A 21541-nucleotide genomic window follows, 5' to 3' on the forward strand; every position below is an offset into this window, starting at 1 on the left:
ATCTTAGCTAAATATAGAAGACAGCTATTTTTAAATGTTATATATTGATCTAGAAGAAAATCATAAAATATTTTTAGAATACTGCAAATGTCCAATACTTTCATCTGCTAAATAAAAATAATTAGATCTACAGGGGTTCTGTACTTTGTGACTTTTGAAGTACCTGTTTCTTTAAGTTACAATTCCTAGAAATATAGATTTTGGTCTAACAATACAGCATGTGTTTAGAAAGATATATAGTAAGAACCACTGAAAGTATCTCAAACTTTTAGGCAAAATGACAGATTGAACATGTAACTTTTACTCTCTCCAAAATCCTATTAAAATAACATTCAACAGAGTTTTTAAAAATTTTTCATTTCAGCATAGTTACCATACAGTGTTATATTTGTTTCAGGTGTATAATATAAAGATTCAACAATTCCATATATTAGTCAGTGCTCATCAAGGTTAAGTGTACTCTTAATCCCCTTCACTATTTCAACCATTCCCTGACCTCCCCTCTGGTCACCATCTATTTCTTTTCTATAGTTAAGGAGTCAACACTTTTTTTTTTTTTTTAAAGGCTTAAACACACTAGTACAAAAAATGGGAGAAGAGGCAACAGCAACAAAATTTTGGGAAAGTAGAAGGCAAGAGCGATGAATGTTAGTGACTTAGCAGTCCCAAGAAGGTTAATTCTAATTTATGGGAAAAACCAAATTTACAGAGGCTCAGAAGTTGATGGTACAAGCAACTCCTGGAAGTAGAGCTAAAAACAGGCCTGTCGGCAGATCTGTTTAGGCAGAGGAGGATACAATCAGCAAAATCTAGAGACGACGGGGCAGTATACAAAACAAGGGATCTGTTTTATTCAACAAATAAGTGTAAGAAGAAAGAGGGGATACCTATATATTAACAAAGACTTAAAAGACATCAACCAAATGCAATTAGTTGACTTTCTTTATATAATTAATTCAAAAAAATCAAGTGTAAAAAAGACTGAAAACCTCATTTGAGGGTGTCTGCGTGGCTCAGTTGGTTAAGCATCTGACTTCAGCTCAGGTCATAATCTCAGGGTCCTGGAATTGAGCCCTGCATCAGGCTCCCCACTCGGTGGGGCGTCTGCTTGTCCCTTGCCCTCTCCATCTGTCCTCCCTGTGCTCATGGCTCTTTCTGTCCCTCTCTCAAATAAATAAAATCTTTAAAAACAAAACAAAACAAAAAACACCTCATTTGAAAAAGAAAAATTTTTAAACTGGATATTTGATATCATGAAATTATTGTCCATATTTTATTTTACTTTTTTAAACCTTTTTAAACTTTGTCAGAGAGAGAGAGAGAGCGTGCACAAGTAGGGGGAGCGGTAGGCAGAGGGAGAAGCAGGCTCCCCACTGAGAAAGGAGCCAGATGTGGCACTCGATCCCAGGACCCTGGGATCATGACCTGAGCTGAAGGCAGATGCTTAACTGACTGAGCCACCCATGCGTCCCAACTGTTCATATTTTGGATGTGATAACTGTAGGGGCTCCTGGTTGGCTCAGTTGGTGGAACGTGCGACTCTTGATCTCAAGATTGTGAATGAGCCCCACCGTGAGGGTAGAGATTACTTAAAATAAAATCTTAAAAAAAAAGACAGAGAGAGAGATGTGATAACTACATCATGCACATGATTTTAAAAGAGTTCTTATTTCAGGGTTTTTCAATCTGGGCAATACTGACATTTTCAGCTGGGTAATTCTTTGTTGCTGGAAGCTGTCCTATGCATTGTAGAATGTTTAGCCACTCAGCTTCTACCTACTAGATGCTGGTAGCCTCCCAGTTATGACAACCAAAAATGTCTACAAACAATGCCAAATGTCACTTAGTGGGCAAAACTGCCCAGAGGTGAAAACCACTGACTTATCTTTTAGTAATACATCTGAATTATTTACAGATATAATGATGTGATATTTGGGATTGGCTTAAAAATAATCCAGTGAGACTGGAAGAGGTAATTGAGAAATAACGTAAAATGATGGGTGATGAGGTGCTTGGAAATTTATTAGACAATTATTTTGTGCATTTTTCTATAGTGTTATATATTCATAATGGTAAATTTAAAAAAAAGAAAGTTAATTAGAAACTCTTGTATCTTGTTAGTTGGGTATCTAAAAACATTGGAAAACAATTCTTCAATATCTTACAAAAATGGAAAGGCTCACAATCTATAACCAAACAACTTTACTGACTATAAAAAGAAACCTTCACCTATGTGCACCAAGAGACAGGTATGGCGATGCTGATGCTTCAGTGTCTGTAGCAGCAAAAACTTAGAAACAATGCCTATCACAGCGGAATAAATTTAAAAAATATATACTGTTGGTACATTTGTATTTACTGAAAATACATGTTATTTAAAAGGCATATATTTTCATAACATCTATGTAAAATTTGACAACTAGTTAATGTTGTTTATGGATAAAAATCTTAAGAATAGGGGCACCTGGGTGGCACATCAGTTAAGCGTCTGCCTTCGGCTCAGGGCGTGATCCCGGCATTGTGGGATCGAGCCCCACATCAGGCTCTTCCGCTATGAGCCTGCTTCTTCCTCTCCCGCTCCCCCTGCTTGTGTTCCCTCTCGCTGGCTGTCTCTATCTCTGTCGAATAAATAAATAAAATCTTTAAAAAAAAATCTTAAGAATAATTAAGATAAAACTTTAAAACTTAAAACTAATAAAACTGATGTCTAGATCACTTCCTTGATTCTGGAGTCCTCCAGTGAATGCCTCTCCTCTTAAGCCACAGGCCAGAGGTTTGTTCTTTGAAAAGGATAAAACAGAACGCCTCACGAATGACAGCCTATAAGCACAGTCAAGGGGATGGATGGTGTACAGAAAACAGGAAGGTTAAGTGAACATTTACATACAAACTTTGTTCCCAGTGGTTCTAAGAAAACTGGAAGCCGGGCCTGTACCGTTTAGAAAGGAGATTACAAGATCCTCAGGAAAATGTGACCAGCACAAGATAAAGAGCTTTACAATTCAATGATATTAACGGTTCATCCCAGAGAAATAGCCCAGCCAGCAAAACGTAAACTGAACTCCACAGTTCCCAAACCTCACCCCTACATGCTCAGACCTTTTCATCAGATTTCTTAGTACTCCAATCCTAATAAGTATAAATGACAATGAAGAAATCAGCCATCTGATCATATATCTTCAACATGAAAGATAAACAACAAAACAATATATAGAAAAAAAGCAAAGGAAAACTATCATGAATATCCTAAAAGGTAAGACAAGCTACTGCTTATGAAACAAGAGCAAAATTCTTTTTTTTTTTTTTTAAGATTTTATTTATTTATTTAACAGAGAGGGAGACAGCCAGTGAGAGAGGGAACACAAGCAGGGGAAGTGCGAGAGGAAGAAGCAGACTCATAGCGGAGGAGCCTGATGTGGGGCTCGATCCCATAACGCCGGGATCACGCCCTGAGTCAAAGGCAGACGCTTAAGGACTACGCCACCCAGGCGCCCCAAGAGCAAAATTCTTAAAACAAACATATTGAATGAGAAAGTCTTCTACAAAGTAGATAAAAGACAAAGGCAGAAAACAGAAAATACAGGACTAATCCAAATACTCCCTCAAATTGATCTATAGATTCCATGTAATCTCTATCAACATTCCAAATGCCACCCACTTTTTTTTTTTTTAACAGAAATGACAAGGTGATCATCAAATTCATGTAGTAATACAGGGGACCCAAAGACCAAAACAATTTTGGAAAATAATTAATTTAGAATACTCACACTTAAGGATTTTAAAACAATACAAAGCCATAGTATTCACAGTATGACATAAGAACAGTCTGGCAAAAGAATAGACATATATATCAATGGAACAGAAAGTTCAGAAATAAACCCATACATCTATGGCCAACTGGTTTTTTACAGTTGTCAAAACAACTCACCTGGGGGAAAGAACAGTCTTTTCAACAAACGGTTCTATGACAAATGGATATTCACATGCAAAAGATGAACCTAGACCCCTACTTCACATCATATAGTAAAGTTAACTAAAAATGGACCAGACACCACAATCTCACACCCATCAGGAAGGCTATTAGAAAAACAAACAAACAAAAAAACAAAAAAACCCAAACCAAAAACAAAAACAGAAAGTAACAAGTGTTGGTTGGATGTACAGAATTAGAACCCTTGTATTGGTGGGAGAGTAAAATGGTACAGTCACAGTGGAAAACAGTATGGCAGTTTCTCCAAAAATTAAAAATAGAATTACTATATGATCTAGCAATTCAAGTTCTAGGTATAAACGCTACATAACCGAAAGCAGAGTCTTGAAGAGATATTTGTACATCCATGTTCATAACAGCATTACTCAGAACAGCTGAAACATGTAAACAACCCAAGTGTCCATCACCAGATGAATGGATAGGTAAAATGTGGCATGCAATATTATTTAGCCTTAAGGAAGGATATTCTGACAACATGGAGAAACTTTAAGAATACTGTGCTAAACTGAAAGAAGAGAGTCACACAAAGGTAAATACTGTACGATTCCAATTATATGAGGAACCTAGTCAAAAACAATAGAGACAGAAAGTGGAAGGAAGGTTGCCAGACGCTGGAGAGAAAGAAGATAGGGAGTTATTGTTTAATGGGTATAGTTTCAGTTTTGAAAGGTGAAAAGAGTTCTGGAGTTGGATAGTGGTAATGGTTATGTGACAATACGAATGTACTTAATACCACTGAAATGTCTATTTAAGAATGGCTAAGAGGTGGGGGCGCCTGGGTGGCACAGTGGTTAAGCGTCTGCCTTCGGCTCAGGGCGTGATCCCAGCATTATGGGATCGAGCCCCACATCAGGCTCCTCCGCTATGAGCCTGCTTCTTCCTCTCCCACTCCCCCTGCTTGTGTTCCCTCTCTCGCCGGCTGTCTCTATCTCTGTCAAATAAATAAATAAAATCTTAAAAAAAAAAAAAAACTGCTTAAAAAAAAAAATGGCTAAGAGGATGGGGCACCTGGCTGGTTAAGTGGAAGAGCACATGACTCTTGATCTTGGGGTCGTCTGAGTCCCACACTGGGTGTAGAGATTACTTAAAAATAAAAAATCTTTTGGGGCGCCTGGGTGGCACAGCGGTTGAGCGTCTGCCTTTGGCTCAGGGCGTGATCCCAGCGTTATGGGATCGAGCCCCACATCAGTCTCCTCTACTGCGAGCCTGCTTCTTCCTCTCCCATTCCCCCTGCTTGTGTTCCCTCTCTCGCTGGCTGTCTCTATCTCTGTCAAATAAATAAATAAAATCTTAAAAAAAAAATTTTTTTTTTTTTTTTGAAAAAAAAAATGGTTAATGGGCACCTGGATGGCTCAGTTGGTTAAGCGTCCAACTCTTGCTTTTGGCTCAGGTCATGAACTCAGGGTTGTGAGACCGAGCCCTGTGGGGTTGTGAGACCAAGTCCCATGTCGGGCTCTGCACTGGGCATGGAGCCTGCTTGGGATTCTCTCTCTCCCTCTCCCTGCCCCCCTCCCTCTATAGAAAAAAAAAAAGGCTATGATGGTAAGATTTATGTATATGAATTTTACAATAAAAAAATTGAAAAAATAGATCAAAGATTTAAATGTAAGGGCTAAAACTCTAAAACTCTTTAAAAGGAAACATAAATGTAAATCTTTGTATCCTCAGATACAACTTCTTAGCTATGACACTAAGCACAAGCAACAAAAAAAAAATTAGATAAACTGGACTTTCATCAAAATTTAGAACTTCTTTATATCCATGAAGAAAGAAAGTGAAAAGGCAACCCACAAAACAGGAGAAAAATTTTATAAATCAATTACCTGATAATAGTTTAATATAGAGAATATACAAAGAATCCTTATAGCTCAACAATAAAGACAGTCCAATTTAAAAATGTGCAAAGGATATACTTTTCTCCAAAGAGGATATATATATATGGCCAATAAGCACATGAAGAAACACTCAGAATCATTCAGTAATTAAGAGAAATGCTAATCATAACCACAGTGATACATCACCTGACACCTACCTAGGAAAGCTATAATCAAAATAATAAAGTAACAAGTGTTGATGATGATATGTAGAAACTGGAACTCTCATACAATGCTGATGGGAATGTAAAATAGTACAGCCTGTTTAGAAAACAGCCTAGTCGGGGCACCTGGGTGGCTCAGTCGTTAAGCGTCTGCCTTTGGCTCAGGGTGTGATCCCGGGGTCCTGGGATCCAGCCCCGCATTGGGCTCCCTGCTCTGCTGGGAGCCTGCTTCTTCCTTTCCCACTCCTCCTGCTTGTGTTCCCTCTCTCACTGGCTGTCTCTCTCTCTCTCTCTGTCAAATAAATAAAATCTTAAAAAAAAAAAAAAAAGGAAAATATATGTTCAGACAAAAATTGAAAGCATCTGAAAAATACTGTTCACAGCAGTATTCTTAACAGTTAAAAAAAAAAAAAAAAAGGAAACAACCCAAATGCCCATCAGCTGATAAATGGAAAAAAGAAAACGTGGTATACACACACAAAAGAACATCATTCAGTCATAAAAAGGAATTAAGGGGATGCCTGGGTGGCTCAGTTGATTCCAGCTCCAGTCAGGATCTCAGGGTTGTGAGATCAAGGCCAGCCAGCATCCAGCTCCTGGCAGGGTGTGGAACCTCCTCAAAATTCTCTTTCAATCCCTCTCCCTCTGCCCCTCCCTTCCCCCACCCTCACAGGCCCACATATTCACTCTGTCTTTAAAAAAAAAAAAGAAAAAAGAATTAAGTACTGATACATACTGTAACTTGGATATAGTTTCTATAAACTGTAACCTGGATGTAGCCAGACACAAAAGGTCACACCTTGTATGATTCCATTTATACAAAATGTCCAGAACAGGCAAATCCATGTAAGTAGAAAGGGTGTAGGGGAAGCAGAAGAGTACTCCAGGAAGTCCAACATCCAGTGACAGTTTAATTAAAAAACTAGAGGGACGCCTAGGTGGTGCAGTGGGTTAAGAGTCCGACTCCTGCTTTCAGCTCAGGTCATGATCTCAGCGTTGTGAGATCCAGCCCCACGTGGGGCTCCCCACTCAGTGTGGAATCTGCTTAGGATGGTCTCTTCTCCCTCTGCCCCAACCCTCAAATACATAAATAAATCTTATAAATCTCAAAAATACCAACTGAGTTTTCAGCAAAACCAATGAAAATTGATCTACACAACCACTTTATCATGGAATTTCCCCACAGGTGGGACAAAGAAAACCTATAAGCTTCCAGAAAGGAAACTGGCCACATATATAGGATCAGGAATCAGAATAGTTTTGGACTTAACAGCAATACTGGAAGCTAAAAGACAATGAAAATACTGACTATAAAAGTAAAAACAGTGCCACAGTAGTAGCCTCACCCCAGACTCTAAGATTACAGGTCAGGTCATGTCCACAGTTCAGGCTAAGAAACTAATAACTCCTTTCCAAATGCCAATAAACAGTTTCAAGTTGTTCCTCAAAGTCTGAACAATTTTTCTTAACCTTATATTAATGTTGCATGTGACCTCATTCAATTTCACTTCCACAACAAGTTGTAGATTCAACAAAAGAGGAACTAAAATAAGACATGCATACTGAAAAATAAATTACTGCATAAGCAATGTTTTGGGATTGCCACTGTACATTAAATATATTTTATTTATTCAAGATTTGTCCTGTAGTGATAAATAAAGGGTATAACTATTTCTGTTTCGAGAAAGAATTCTACTTTTTTAGAATTGTTTTAAACCAACTTAATCAGTGTTTTAAACATTTGGAAAATGGTTTCAAATCACCCTTGAAATAGATATACTAAATATCATGGGAATTCACACTTTTAGAAAGTGCTCACGAATATGTATGATACACTGCTAGTAAGCTCAATGATTTCACAAAACAGATTTTACTATTTCTAGTCAACAAAAGTGAAGCACAATGCTTAAAGATACAAATAACCTGGGGCGCCTCGGTGGCTCAGTGGGTTAAGCGTCTGCCTTCGGCTCAGGTCATGATCTCAGGGTCCTGGGGTGGAGCCCTGCATTGGGCTCCCTGCTCAAGCGGGAGTCTGCTTCTCTCTCCCCCTCTCCCTCTGTGTGTGCGCGCTCTCTCTCTCTCAGATAAATAAAATCTTAAAAAAAAAAAAAGATACAAATATCTGGCCTACTACTAAACTGGCCTATTACTAAACTGAGTGATGATATATTATTGCCTTCATGCAATAAGTGAAGTAGGGTGGTTCCACAAGCAATTTCCATCACCTACAATAACCACCCTTATCAAAACATAAATAGTATTTTTAAATATGCAAAGATGTTAAGCTTAAAAATTAAAAGGAGAAGCTATCAGGGCACCTGGCTGTCTCAGTCCATGGAGTGTGTAACTCTTGATCTCAGAGTTGTGAATTTACGCCCCATGATGGGCAGAGCTTACTTAATAAAATACATATATATATTTTAAAGATTTTATTTATTTATTTGAGAGAGAGAGAGAGTGAGCACAAGCAGGTGGAGGGGCAGAGAGAGAGAGAGAAGCAGACTCCGCGATGAGCAGGGAGCCCAGTGCAGGGCTCCACCCCAGGACCCTGAGATCATGACCTGAGCTGAAGGCAGACACTTAACCGACTGAGCCACCGAGGTGCCCAATAAAAAAATATACTAAAAAAAAAAAGAGAGAGAGAGGGAGAGAGAAGCTATTGCTTTAACACTAGATTCTAGTTTTAAGTAAGCTTTAACACTAGAGCTAAATGAGGTAATTCTTCTGAACGTTAAATTGGATAGTAAGTACACAGGAGTTGATCATATCAGCGTCTAAAATCTTTTATACTTTTGCATAAAGTATTTCATAATAAAAGATAAGTTTCAGAACTTTAATTACAGTTGTTTCCAAATATTTCTAAGAATAGAGACTCGTGTATTTATACAGGATACTAGAGTTAGCAAAATTATCTCAGAATAACACTAAATTAAAATTATGGCCTTGGTTTACTCCAAGAATAGCTGTAGAAAAGGCCATATTCCCCACAATACCTTGTGCTCTCCCTTTCCAATCAGGGCCTGGCAGAATGGTTCCTGTAAAGAAGGGTGGCAACAAGGGCCATTCTGTCACCAACAGGTAGAGACCTAAGAATATACCATCAATATTCACAAGCGCGTCAATGGAGTGGGTTTCAAAAAGCGAGCCCCTTGGGCAGGGAGGGAGATCCAGAAACTTGCTATGAAGGAGATGCGAACTCCAGATGTGCACACTGATACTAGGCTCAACAAAGCTATCTGTGCCAAAGGAATAAGGAATGTTTCACACCGTATCTGTGTGCAGTTGTCCAGAAAACAGGATGAAGATTTGCCAAACAAGCTCTATACACTAGTTACCTATGTTACTTGTCACCACTTTCAAAAATCTACGAACAGTTAATGTGGATGAGAACTAATGGCTGATTATCAAATAAAAGCATAAAACTGAAGCAAAAAGGAAGAAGGGAATGAGGCAAGGAGGGAAGGAAGGAAGGGCCATATTCCCTAACTAGAAAAAGTGCTATGTGGTTACAATTACTGGGTTGAACTTCCTGTATCTATTTTAAGTAATGTTCTACATGACTGGCACTATTACTTTAAATAGTTTTTATCTAAATATTTATGCCAAATAAGAAGCCCTTTATTTTACCTTTTTTTTTTTTTTTTTAATAATTCTGAGAACATCTACAAGGGGATGGGCATGATCCAGTGCAGGATGTCCAAGTCAGGACAATTAACGGCATACCCAGGGAAGGAAGAGCAAGAATGGTATCTATGCAGGCGCACTACAGCAGTGGGAGGTTGATTATATACTGGGAAATTGATCAAATGAGTAAATATATAAAGAATAACAGAAGCCAGGTTTCTCACTGTAAGAAAAGAATTAGGAACCAAAAGAAGGGTGCCTGGGTGGCTCAGTCAGTTTAGCATCCAATTCTTGATTTCAGCTCAGGTCATGATCTTAGGGTTGTGGGACTGAGCCCACATCAGACTCCACACTCAGTGCGGATTCCAGTTGACATCCTCTCTCTCCCTCTGCCCCTCCCCACCCCAAATAAATAAATATATCTCAAAAAACAAAAGGAATACTGAAAGGAAGAAATACAGGGTGAACCCTACGATATCAAACAGGAATTAGAAGTACCAATGTGAACTCATGGGGTTTTTTTACATATAAAAAGTGTATATGGAAATGTGTGTACTGTATGTACGTGTGTATCTGTACATACGTACACATATTCCCTAACTACATCCACTGATTACACTGAGAAACCCTGAAAGCAGTGAGATTCCAAGAGCAATGAGCACACCTAGCATCCAGATCTTGATTTCTAAATACTATTTTCCAGTAAACAGAACTAGGAATCCTTGGAAAAAGAAATGATTACAAGGCTAGAGCAGGGTAAAAAAGAAAAAGCCAAAGCTATCTTGTGGTACCAAAATAAAGTACCCAAAGAATGATAAGAAAAAAAACAAACCAAACAAACTTGAGCGTTAAAATAAATGATAATAAATTATAATCCACCTGAATAAAATAGGAAATCATGACTCCACACAAATATACATTAAAAAATTAGTAAGTTAAAACTTTTGCATAATGGTGTGGTACCCAGACTCCAAAATAGCTCCCCATGATCCTTGACTCCTCGTATTCATACCCTTTAGTCATCTTTCCCATGTTGTACAAGGAGTGGTCTATGAAACCAAAAGAATATGGCAAAAGTGATAGTATGTCACTTCTGAGATTAGGTTATAAAAGATACCGTGGTTGCTTGCTCTCACGCGCTCTCTCTCTGGGGGCACTCTAAGGGAAGCCATGCCTTAAGCATACTCAGGCAGCTCTATGGAGAGACCCACGTGGCGAGGAAATGAATCCCTTAGTCCAATAACCCACAAGGAACTGAGATCTGCCAACAACCATGGGAGTGAACTTAGAGGGGATCTTCTAGCCTTCAGAGAACTGCAACCCCCGGCAACAGCTTGACTGCAACCTCAAAAATGACCCTGGGCCAGAATCATCTAGCTATAAACCATTCTCAGATTTCTGATCTTCAGAAACTGTGTGGTAATAAAAGTTTGTTTTAAGTAGCTAAGTTTTGGGGTACTTTCTTCTCTAGCAATATACAAGTAATATAAATAGGATAAGTACATATTCTCAAAGTATCTCCCAACAAATTACTTATTCATCACAAAAGAAAAAGAATTAACTCTATAGTAGGGAACCCTGGTAGACATTACCTTAATCAAAAAATGGATGGAAGTGAAAATTCTCAGTAAGGGGTCAAATTGAAACTGCATACCACTTGACAGGATGCAACGAAAAGAATCCAACTAAAATCACACACCACTTGATAGGATGGAAAGAGAGTGACACAACATTGCTTCTGACATTCTTGCCAAAGACCCATGACCTAATCTGATCATAAGGAAACAAACCCAAACTGAGGGACACTGCAAAACAACTGGAGTCTAATGTTTGAAAAGTGTCAAGGTCAAGAAGCCAAGAAAAGGCTAAGGAATTAAAAGAGACCACATATAGATAACAAAATGGAACAAGTAACTCTGGACTGGATCTTTTCCTATAAAACAACTGGCAAAACTTGAATGGGGTCTGAGGATTATACGGCAGTAAGACCTCAATGGAAATTTCCTAATTTTGAAGGCTGTATTGTGATTATGTGGCAGAATGTCCTTGTTTCTAAGAAATATACATTAAAGTATTTAGGGTTGATGAAATATCACGTCAACAACTTACTCTGAAACGGCTAAAAAAATATATTCTAGGTATTGCATTTGCAACTTTGCAACTGTGGCAGTTAAGTCACAGTGATATTATTAAAAACTACCTTTTATGTAATCCATATTTCCTTTCTACTCATCCCCCACAGGCTTGCAGGATAAGTGACATTATCCTCATTCTACAGACAAGGAAGCTGAGGCTGAAGAAAATCAGGGAAATGACTTGCCTAAGGCCACGGGCTAGCACAGACTCAACAGGCATGTTACTCCAAAATCCCATTTTTTTCACCATATCACTTGCTGTCAACATTCACTAAATGTTGTTGACAAAAACTGAATGCCTACTATGCATCGGATACTGGAAATATAATGAGTAAGACAAGGACTTTGCCCAGGAGAGCTCAGTCCAGATGAGGAGAATAATCAATCATGTCTACATACTAAGAAATAGTTCTACAGTGGAACCCTACTGCCTGCACGCCTGGGGCATGATACACAGAAAAGCCATTTCTGTTGGGTCTCCAAGGATGAATAAAGAATTCAGGAGAAAGGGGGTAGGGTGAGAAGACATTCTGTATAAGGAAAAGCACAAAGAGTAAAGGAAAATGATTCTGAAAAGGATCAATTAGAACTGTTTGAATTACAGCAGTATTTCTCATGAAACACTAATATGTATTACAGGAAGAAAGGTGGCAATATTTTTTGTCCTAAATTTTAATCACTTTTAATACATGCTTTTAAGAAATACTATATATTTCTACAGATTTAAGGCAATAATTTGCCTCAAGAATCTAGAACATAAAGCAAACGATGTTCATCTGTGTTGTGATGCACAAACAGCATTTAATCATGGATATTATTGTCAATTTGACTCCACTGATCTATCTAGTTTCTTGTCCTAATTCAATATATATTTGAGATTTAATTAAAGCTTACTATGTATTAAGTATTCCGACTACACTAACCCACTCCTCAGAGTTATAACTAGAATATGAAAGTTCTTTTTTAAAGATTTTATTTATTCCAGAGAGAAGGAGAGAACACAGAGGGGGGGCATGACAAAGGGGGAAAGAGAGAGTCACGTAAGCAGACTCTGCTCTGAGCACGAAGCCCAATGCAGGGCTCAAGCCCCTCAATGTGAGATCATGACATAAGCCAAGAGTCGGATGCTTAAGCGACTGCACCACCCAGGTGCTCCTTGGGGAAAAAAAAAAAAAAAAGGAAGTCGTGGGTTTTTTGTTTTAATTTTATTTATTTGTCAGAAAGAGAGAGAGAGAACAGGCAGGGGAACAGCAGGCAGAGGGAGAAGCAGGCTCCGCACCGAGCCAGGAGCCGGATGTAGGACTTGATTCCAGGACCCTGGGTTCATGACCTGAGCTGAAGGCAGATGCTTAACCAACTGAGCCACCCAGGCTGTCCCTAAAATATGGAAGTTTAAAATTAAAAAATCCTTCGAGGGCACCTAGGTGGCTCAGTTGGTTAAGCGTCTGCCTTCAGCTCAGGTCATGATCCTGGGGGCCAGGGATCGAGCCCTGAGTCAGGCTCCCTGCTCAGCAGGGAGCCAGCTTCTCCTTTTCCCTCTGCCACCCCCCACCCCCTGCTTGTGATCTCTGGCTCTATCTCTCTGCCAAATAAATGAGTAAAATCTTTTTAAAAAAAGTATTTATTAAAAAAAAAAGAAAAAAGAAAAAAAAGTCCTTTGATTCTTAAGCCTCCCAAATCATTTTGAAATAAACATGAGCAAAGCATGTTTTTTTTAAATTAGGTGACCTGTCTATATCTACCCAAGAGACAATTAATAATGTTGATAATAGCCTAACTGCATGAATACAGCCAAATATGTAGTTTGTATTCTTTTGCTACAGTGTATCTGTTTTTTGTTTTTTTTTAAGATTTTATTTATTTATTTGACAGAGAGACAGCCAGCAAGACAGGGAACACAAGCAGGGGGAGTGGGAGAGGAAGAATCAGGCTCCCAGCGGAGGAGCCCGATGTGGGGCTCGATCCCAGAACGCAGGGATCATGCCGTGAGCCGAAGGCAGACGCTTAACGAATGCGCCACCCACGTGCCCCAACAGTGCACCTGTTTGAAACAAATTTTCATATTATACTGTAACGAAAACATACAGTAACACATTTCATGCAGCCCTTGATGAAGATCTCTTTTATCATTTAAAAAAATTACCATTTTTAGTTTGCTCCTTCACAAGAAAATGACGATGATGCTTCGTCTTAATATATTTTTTAATTTACCTAATTTTGTGCTTCTGATATATTTTGATTACATATTTTAATTAATTTAGCCACGACCATTTGTGCTGTCAATCTTAATCCAAGTGTGCACTGTTTCACAAACTCTTATTTGTATCCATCCATAGTATCAGTTTGAAAAACATTCTGATAAAGTTGGGAAACACTACATATGAAGGAGGAGACAGCAGTTTATCTTCAGAAGCTAAGGGAAACAAGTGATAACAATGTGACTGTTATGAAAATTAAATAAAAACTGAGGAGGTGTCCATCGAATCTGGCAATTAAGTAATCACCAGTGACCTTACTAAGCAGTCCCAGAACAGTGAATCGACTATTCTTTTAAGAATTCTGGGGGGCATCTGGGGGGCGCAGTTGTTATGCATCTGCCTTTGGCTCAGGGCGTGATCCCAGGGTCCTGGGATCGAGCCCCACATCAGGCTCCTCTGCTAGGAGCCTGCTTCTTCCTCTCCCACTCCCCCTGCTCGTGTTCCCTCTCTCGCTGTCTCTCTCTGTCAAATAAATAAATAAAATCTTAAAAAAAAAAAAAAAAGAATTTTGGCACTGAAATGCCAGAGTTAGGAGGTATACAGAAGAGGAAGGAATCAGTTGAAGTGGACTAGGGAAGTTAAAAAGTTTTTTGTTGTTGTTTTTTTAGGATGGGGTAATCTTGAATAAGCTTGGATGTCGAGGGGACTCAGAAGAGCCTGGAACTAGGAGAGCAGAGGCAACTACTCGAGAGCAAGGACCTGGCAGGAAGAATAGGAAAGCATAAGTTAGCTTGACAAAGGGAAAAGTATAGCTTCTGCAGAGACAAGAAGGAAGAAGAGTGATGACTAAGGTAAATTCCGAGTAATGTCTGGCTAGAGTCAAGACTGCATGAATCTGAATCCTGGCTCTTCTTACCATACCATATAATCATAGGCAAGTTTGTTTACTTCTCCAAGCGTCTGTTTTCCCGTCTAACCTGGGGAGAACAGAATTCTCATAGGGTTGTTCAGAAGATTCAGTAATTCTTTTTTTTTTTTTTTTAAGGTTTTATCTATTTATTTGACAGAGAGAGAGTATAAGCAGGGGGAGCAGCAGGCAGAGGGAGAAGGAGAAGCAGGCTCCCTGCTGATCAGAGAGCCTGATGCAGGGCTAGATCCCAGCATCCTGAGATCATGACCTGAGTGGAAGGTAGATGCTTAACTGACTGAGCCACCCAGGCGTCCCAGAAGATTCAGTAATTCTGAAACTGAGTGAGTACTATAAAGATGGTAGCTATATAGTTTTTTTTTTTTTAAGGATTTTATTTATTTATTTGACAGAGAGAGACAGCCAGCAAGAGAGGGAACAGAAACAGGGAGAGTGGGAGAGGAAGAAGCAGGCTCCTAGCAGAGAAGCCTGATATGGGGCTCGATCCCAGAACACTGGGATCACGCCCTGAGCCGAAGACAGATGCTTAACGACTGCACCACCCAGGCGCCCCTAGTTTTTGTTTTTGTTCTTAAAGGCCTCAAAGGAAATCTGAAAGAATTCACATACAAGATTTCTATTTTCTCTGTAGAATAGGTAACTGGGTCACCAACTCACATTAAAACAGAGTGTTTAAGGACATAAGACAATGATTCTTAATCTTGTGGAGGTTAAAAAACCCATTTAACTCTGATGAAAGATATACGGAGGACAAACATCCAAACTTTGTATAGTTTTAAGGGAGTTCATACACACCTCTTCAACAATAAAAAGAGATGTTGAGGAAAAGATCTTCTTGTTCCAAGGCACAGTTTGAATACCCAATTGTTTGAACAAAAGAAAAAGACTGCATCCTTTGGATTTACGTACCTAACAGCTACATAAAGGTATACGGTCTACCAGAAAAGATACCGGACATAGTCAAGAAACCCAGGTTCTTGATCCAGCCCTAGAAAGTCGCATGGCCTTTTCAGACAGTAGCTCTGAGATGTGTTGCAGTCCTAACATTTTATGATTCTATTAATTGAAATCTCACTTGACTCTGCAGACAGAAGAAATGGTACTTATTTTCCTATGTCATAGTTAAATATGATTTTGAAGGTTAGCCTGGGAATCTAACCACCAAAACTTTATTTCTACAGAAAAAACAAGTATGCTCCTGCATTTCTGGGATGAGCCTGCAGAGGTTCCTGGCAGCATCAGGCATGAGTCAGGTATTCCTATCCTGGGAACTGCCTAGGATATTTTAGCAGCCCTCTCTCTGGACTAAAATATCCAGAATTGGACTTTGTCAAAACTTCCTCCTTGTCAGTCAGCTATACAGTAATATACACTGAGAGAGTTTAAAGCAAACCTCGATTAACAGTTATCTTTCAATGATGGCTGTTTAAATTAACATTTAAACAGCAACCTGGAAGAGCCAAAGAAAAGTTTCTCAATCCAATGAGCTTATGTAAAGCAAAGAATCATTTCTTAATGAAAAATTAAAAAAAGAAACCTTCCCAGAGGTTTCAAGAACCTTATCTTTCGGAGTAAGAAGGCATATCTGCTTTCTAAGATAGATCTAATTCAAACAGCCATTTTCAGTAAACCACTTATTAAAGTTCACAGTACTCCACAGAACAATTTGATAATTTGTTTTGTCATTTTGACAGGAATTCACTTCACCCTTACGTCAATAACACTAATGTAACATATGGTATCACACTTACAGTACAGTATTTTAAATACTTTTTTAGAAGATTTTATTTATTTGAGAGAGAGAGCACGAGCAGGGGGAGGGGCCGAGGGGGAGGGACAAGGAGACTCCACTGCTGAGCTCGATCCAGGACCCAGGGATCATGACCTGAGCTGACAGACGCGTAACCGGCTGAGCCAACAGGCACCTCTAAAATAATTATTTTTTATATTTGGTACTATTACAGTGTTACAAAGGTAAGAATCATCCTTTTGTAATCTTCCAATCTTAAAACATTTTGAAAGTATGCAGTATACAGAAAGATGATTCACAACATGAAACAGAGCATAATGAAGAGTAAGACACAAACTTCTACCTGGGATCAATCTCATCTACTAAATTGGCTTTCCCTATGACCTCACACATAACCAAGGAAAACCTCAGCAAGGAAGTCAATCAACAGTTTACAAAAACTACTTCATCTTGCCCATCTACATAAAGCAATAAACTTTTGAAACTTTAAAAAAGATAGCAAGTATGGTTTAAATCGTTTAATCCTTACACTCCTTTTTTTTTAATCCTTATACTCCTGATTGCTTACTGAACCTCAATCTTTTAAGGTTAATTCACAAATTAAACTGGTGCCTACCAACCTACCAGAAATGTGTTATTGTTTTTAATTTGAATTGGTTGCCAAAAATCTGGATTTGTGGCTTTCCTTTTGAAGGGGGAAAAAAGGAAGATCTGGCAACACTGGGCCCATAGATCCTGACAATAGCAACATTTGGAGAGAGCAGGATAGCAGCTGCCCTCTTCTGATAGCGTATGTAATTTCTAGTTCCCCCCAATTCTCTTTGCTCACTTTGGTTACCTGCTTGGACTTTAGAGCTATCAGAGTTTGAAATCTTTGTTCTACTGAGGTTGTGGGGTTTTTTCCCGCCCCTCTTGAGGGGTATCTTTTGAGGGGTCTTAAAGAAGCTAGCTATAAAAATCTTTATCACAGAAACAGAATAAATCAAGTGACGATCCTGGCATTAAAGCCATATACACCAAATGTTAATTATAAATAACAGGATACCACTAAAATATACAAGCACTATGACTGTTAAGAAAATAGCTTTTAGTATCCTAACTTTGGTCTGTCTTCAACTCCTCAAAGAATCAAGACATTCAGTCTTCTACCCTTCCACAGAATAAAGAAATTAACCCCGTGTTTCAATATTATGGCACTCTAAGAGTACCCCAAAGCCTCCTGCATCTGTATAACAAAAGAAGAAAAACAGGAAGTAAAAAAGGTCTCTGATCAGTCAAAGAGACCACACAGTTCACAGAACACATGAAGCCCTCGTCACTCAGAGCCTACTGGATCTTATTTTAGACATAATTTTAATAAGCTCCGTGATCTGGTTTCCCAGCCCACAACAGATGAGATGCAGCCAACTGGAAAAGGGCTGGGGGTGGTGCTGCAAGAGGCAGACACTCAAAGCATCAAAATCAAAGCTGAAGACCTATAAAGTCAGCAGAAAACCTCAAAACAAAGCAGGCTAGGACCATTTGGTATAGATACAAACAAGCCCAGAGGGTCCCAATCCCTGCACAGAACTATACTGGATATTCATAATGACCTTCTCCGGTACACTCTGTTAAAGCATAGGTCAGGAGATTTTAAAGTGTGTATCAAAATAAAGTCCATCAAAAGCTTCTGCCAAAAAGACAATGCATTTAAAGGGCTGTCAAATTCACAGAACACTATTTCCCCATCAAAGAAACAAGATACTGAATTCCTAAAGACGCCACATGTCCAATTTGTTATCAGCAAAATTTTATTAGAACCCAGATGCAGCAGTTCATGATATCTAAAGTTAACAGAGTATTTAAGTAGAACTATTTATTCAGAGAATGATAATTGGGAAGGTTCAAGGCCAAGATCAATTATATAAGCCAACTAAGTTTTTTGGGGATTCCATTGTAGATACATACATTATTAGGGCCAAAAAGAAGACAGGAAGGACTAGTCTTATCCATACCTAGGTAAGTCTGCATTCAACTTAAAATTGGTATTACACAAAAAATTTGAGGGAAAAGTATCCATTTTGTTTCCACAATCTTATTGACTAGTATACCAAAAATAAATTTTATTTTTCTAATCCCTGCCAGTCTCAGAAGTTGAGCCATACTTTGAGGAGGGCTCTATGTTATAAACCAGGGGGGAAAAGGTTAATACTGAGTTTTAAAAGTTCAAAGTATCAGTGCCTAAACTTGATTTTCCCTATTAAAACTTTTTTATAAGAAGATATTTTAGAGAAGATCTACAGAATATGTAGTAACTCAAAAGAAACCACATTACTGAGGCAAGTATATTAGAAGATTAAAATACATGTTTTGAATTACCTTCTTCTCTGAAAAAATGTAACACTTATCAACTAATGTAGAGATTAAAGGGTATATTTCTTGATCTTTAAGTTATCACATATACTCCTCTTCAGCTTTTAAAATAAGAACATGGGGGAGAAGGGGAGTAAAAAAAAAAAAAACCACAGTCTTCTACAGTTACAATCCTCATTGGTAACTTCCCAATTAGACCATATAAGAACACAGTTAACTACTAAAAACCTTAAAACTACATATATATTTTTATTTGGATGATGATTCCTCAGTGTGCTCCTGCCCCTTAAACAGTTCTTTAAGAAATCTTCGGTGAAGTTTCAAGCTCTTTTTAACAACCTGCTTCATTTTAATACAAGATTTACTCTGTCTGAAGTCTGCCCTTCTTCATTTGTTAGAAATCAGAGAAGTCCAAACAAGTTGGTAAGAATCTAACCTAATTTACAATAACCATTGGGATTAATTCCACATTAAAGGTCTCTGATCATGAATGAAATGAACACCGACTGCAAACTGAGGTGTTTTAATTGTCCAACAGTCTGCATTTTCCCTGAGTTAAGCACAAGGTGAATATTTTCTTCCCCTTGCATCTCCATCCCATTCCTCCCTATGGATAACCCCAGGATCTATTTGTAAGTGGCTAGAGATTTAACAGAGCTTCTCCAAATAGCCAAGTAAAACACCAAACAAAAATCACCAGTTCTTCCCCACTTTTAAGAAAAAGACATGATACTGAGAGGCACTAGGAGTGTTACAATATTGGGGGGACCCTAAATTTTAAGCCAAGCCCATAATATAGAAGAAGTACAAGGAAAACCTTCATACAAAAAACTAAATAACCCTTCATCTAAAAGGGCAAAGACATCCTTTCAAATGGAAAAATCGAGCAAAATTCCTTCTAAATTAAAAGGGTCTCCCTGAACATCTCACGTAATTTAAGCGTTAAAATCCATTGTATGGAGACTGTAAAAAGAAACTCTGTGTAATTCCTTCAGTGGTTTTCAACGTTCAGGTTTCTACCTCTACCCTTGAAATTTTAACAGCTTTTCTATTAGATCCATTCCTGTAAAAGTGTAGTTTCTGACTACATTTGGCAACCTCAAAGAACAAAACGCTTCTCTTTCCACTTCCCCCCTCCCTCAAAAGAGTCATGGGGTTTTTGTTTTGTTTTGTTTTTGTTTTTCCTTCTGAACTTCCTACTCTAAGTTTCTGGACGAGTACAGTGGACCGAAGAGTGCGGCCGCCAAGAGGTAAGTGAACTCAAGAAATACTTGTGGATCGGACAAAAAGGCTTCCTCCGTCTGCCTGAGACATGGGCTCCAAGCTCAGACGGTTCTGTGGAGGGAACCAGGGCAGGTGGGCGGGTGTGGGCGGGAGGGGGGCAGGGGGACACGGGCAACATGGGGCGAGGAGCCCTTTCGACCTCTGTCAATGGGGCAGCTCAACGCCCCAGCCCCAGCTCCCCCTCCCGGCACGGCCGGACAATGGCCCTCTAGCGCAGCAGTCCCAAGCCGGGCAGAGGCCCTGGGACTCCATACCACGCGGGGCCTAGAAAAGAGGCCAGGGAGGAACGCTGAGCGGACGAGCGCACCTCCGGCCTAAGCGCGGGCTGCGCGCCGGGGCCTCCACGGGCGCCATCACTGGGAGTGGGGTGTGAAGGGCGCCCGGCAGGACCATCGCCGCCGGCAGCCGGGTCCGAAGAGGCCGCGAGCCAGGCGGAGGCGACGGCGGGAAGTGCAGGCCGCAGCCTGCTCAGCTGGCCCGCCCAGCGGCCGGAACCCTCAGCCGACCTCCGGCCGCTTACCTTGTGGATTCTCTTCAGAGCCATCGTGGGAGGCGGGTGGCGGTGGCCCCCGGGGCGGGGACGGGGACAGGGGAGGGACGGGGAAGGGGCGAGGGGGCGCGAGGCCGCCTCGGTGATCGCGGGTCGGCCGGAGAAGATGGGGAGTTCGGGAGCGCGGGTCCGGCAGGACGGACTGAGGGCCGGGGCCCACTTGGCTCCTGAGCCTGCCGCAGCGGTCACCGCATCACCCGGCGGCGGCCCCTTTATGCGCTGCCGTCCGAGCCGCCGCCGCCGCTACCGCCGCCGCCGCCGTAGCTGCCTCTTCCACCTAATCTCAGCGCCGCCTCCTCAGCCGCCGTGGATCCCTCCGCCGGGGAGCAAGAGCCCAGGCCTCGGGCTCGGCCGGCGCCGCTCAGTCGGACAGCCAGAGGGACTGCCTGCTGCAGGTGGACGGAGGGACGCGCGGGCGGACGGGCGGGCGGCGCCGCCGGGGTGGGGCCGTCGGAGCGCGGGGTGGGCCCAGGCCGAGGGGCAGGTCGGGAGGCGCGGGGATTGGCGGGCTAGGGGAGGGAGGGCCGGACCGCGCCGGCGGCGGAGGGATACGGGCCGCCCCTGTGAGTAGCTTACGCGCCGTCGCCTTCGCCGCCACGGCCGCCGAGAGGATGACGCCGCGGAGCGCAGGGAAGAGGTCTCGCGAGATTCGTGGAGCGGGCCGTAGATGCTCGCGCGCCGGGACCCTTGA

At 40.6% G+C, this 21541-nt stretch overlaps 1 protein-coding gene and 1 pseudogene across 1 annotated transcript in view; one reads left to right on the plus strand and one right to left on the minus strand.

Moving 5' to 3' along the window:
• Positions 1–21309, minus strand: part of UBE2D2 (ubiquitin conjugating enzyme E2 D2) — a 58365-nt gene extending 37056 nt beyond the window's left edge. The window contains exon 1 of the mRNA XM_045794561.2: positions 20821–21309. Coding sequence (XP_045650517.1) covers positions 20821–20844 — 24 coding nt within the window. The 5' untranslated portion in view covers positions 20845–21309. The remainder of the gene's footprint in view (positions 1–20820) is intronic.
• On the plus strand, positions 8740–9423 carry LOC148110109 (large ribosomal subunit protein eL31 pseudogene; annotated as a pseudogene).
• Positions 21310–21541: the final 232 nt, after the last annotated feature.

The sequence above is a fragment of the Ursus americanus genome, chromosome 5 (genome assembly GCF_024610735.1).
Source record: "Ursus americanus isolate L20-20 chromosome 5, mUrsAme1.1.p, whole genome shotgun sequence".
NCBI lineage: Eukaryota > Metazoa > Chordata > Mammalia > Carnivora > Ursidae > Ursus > Ursus americanus.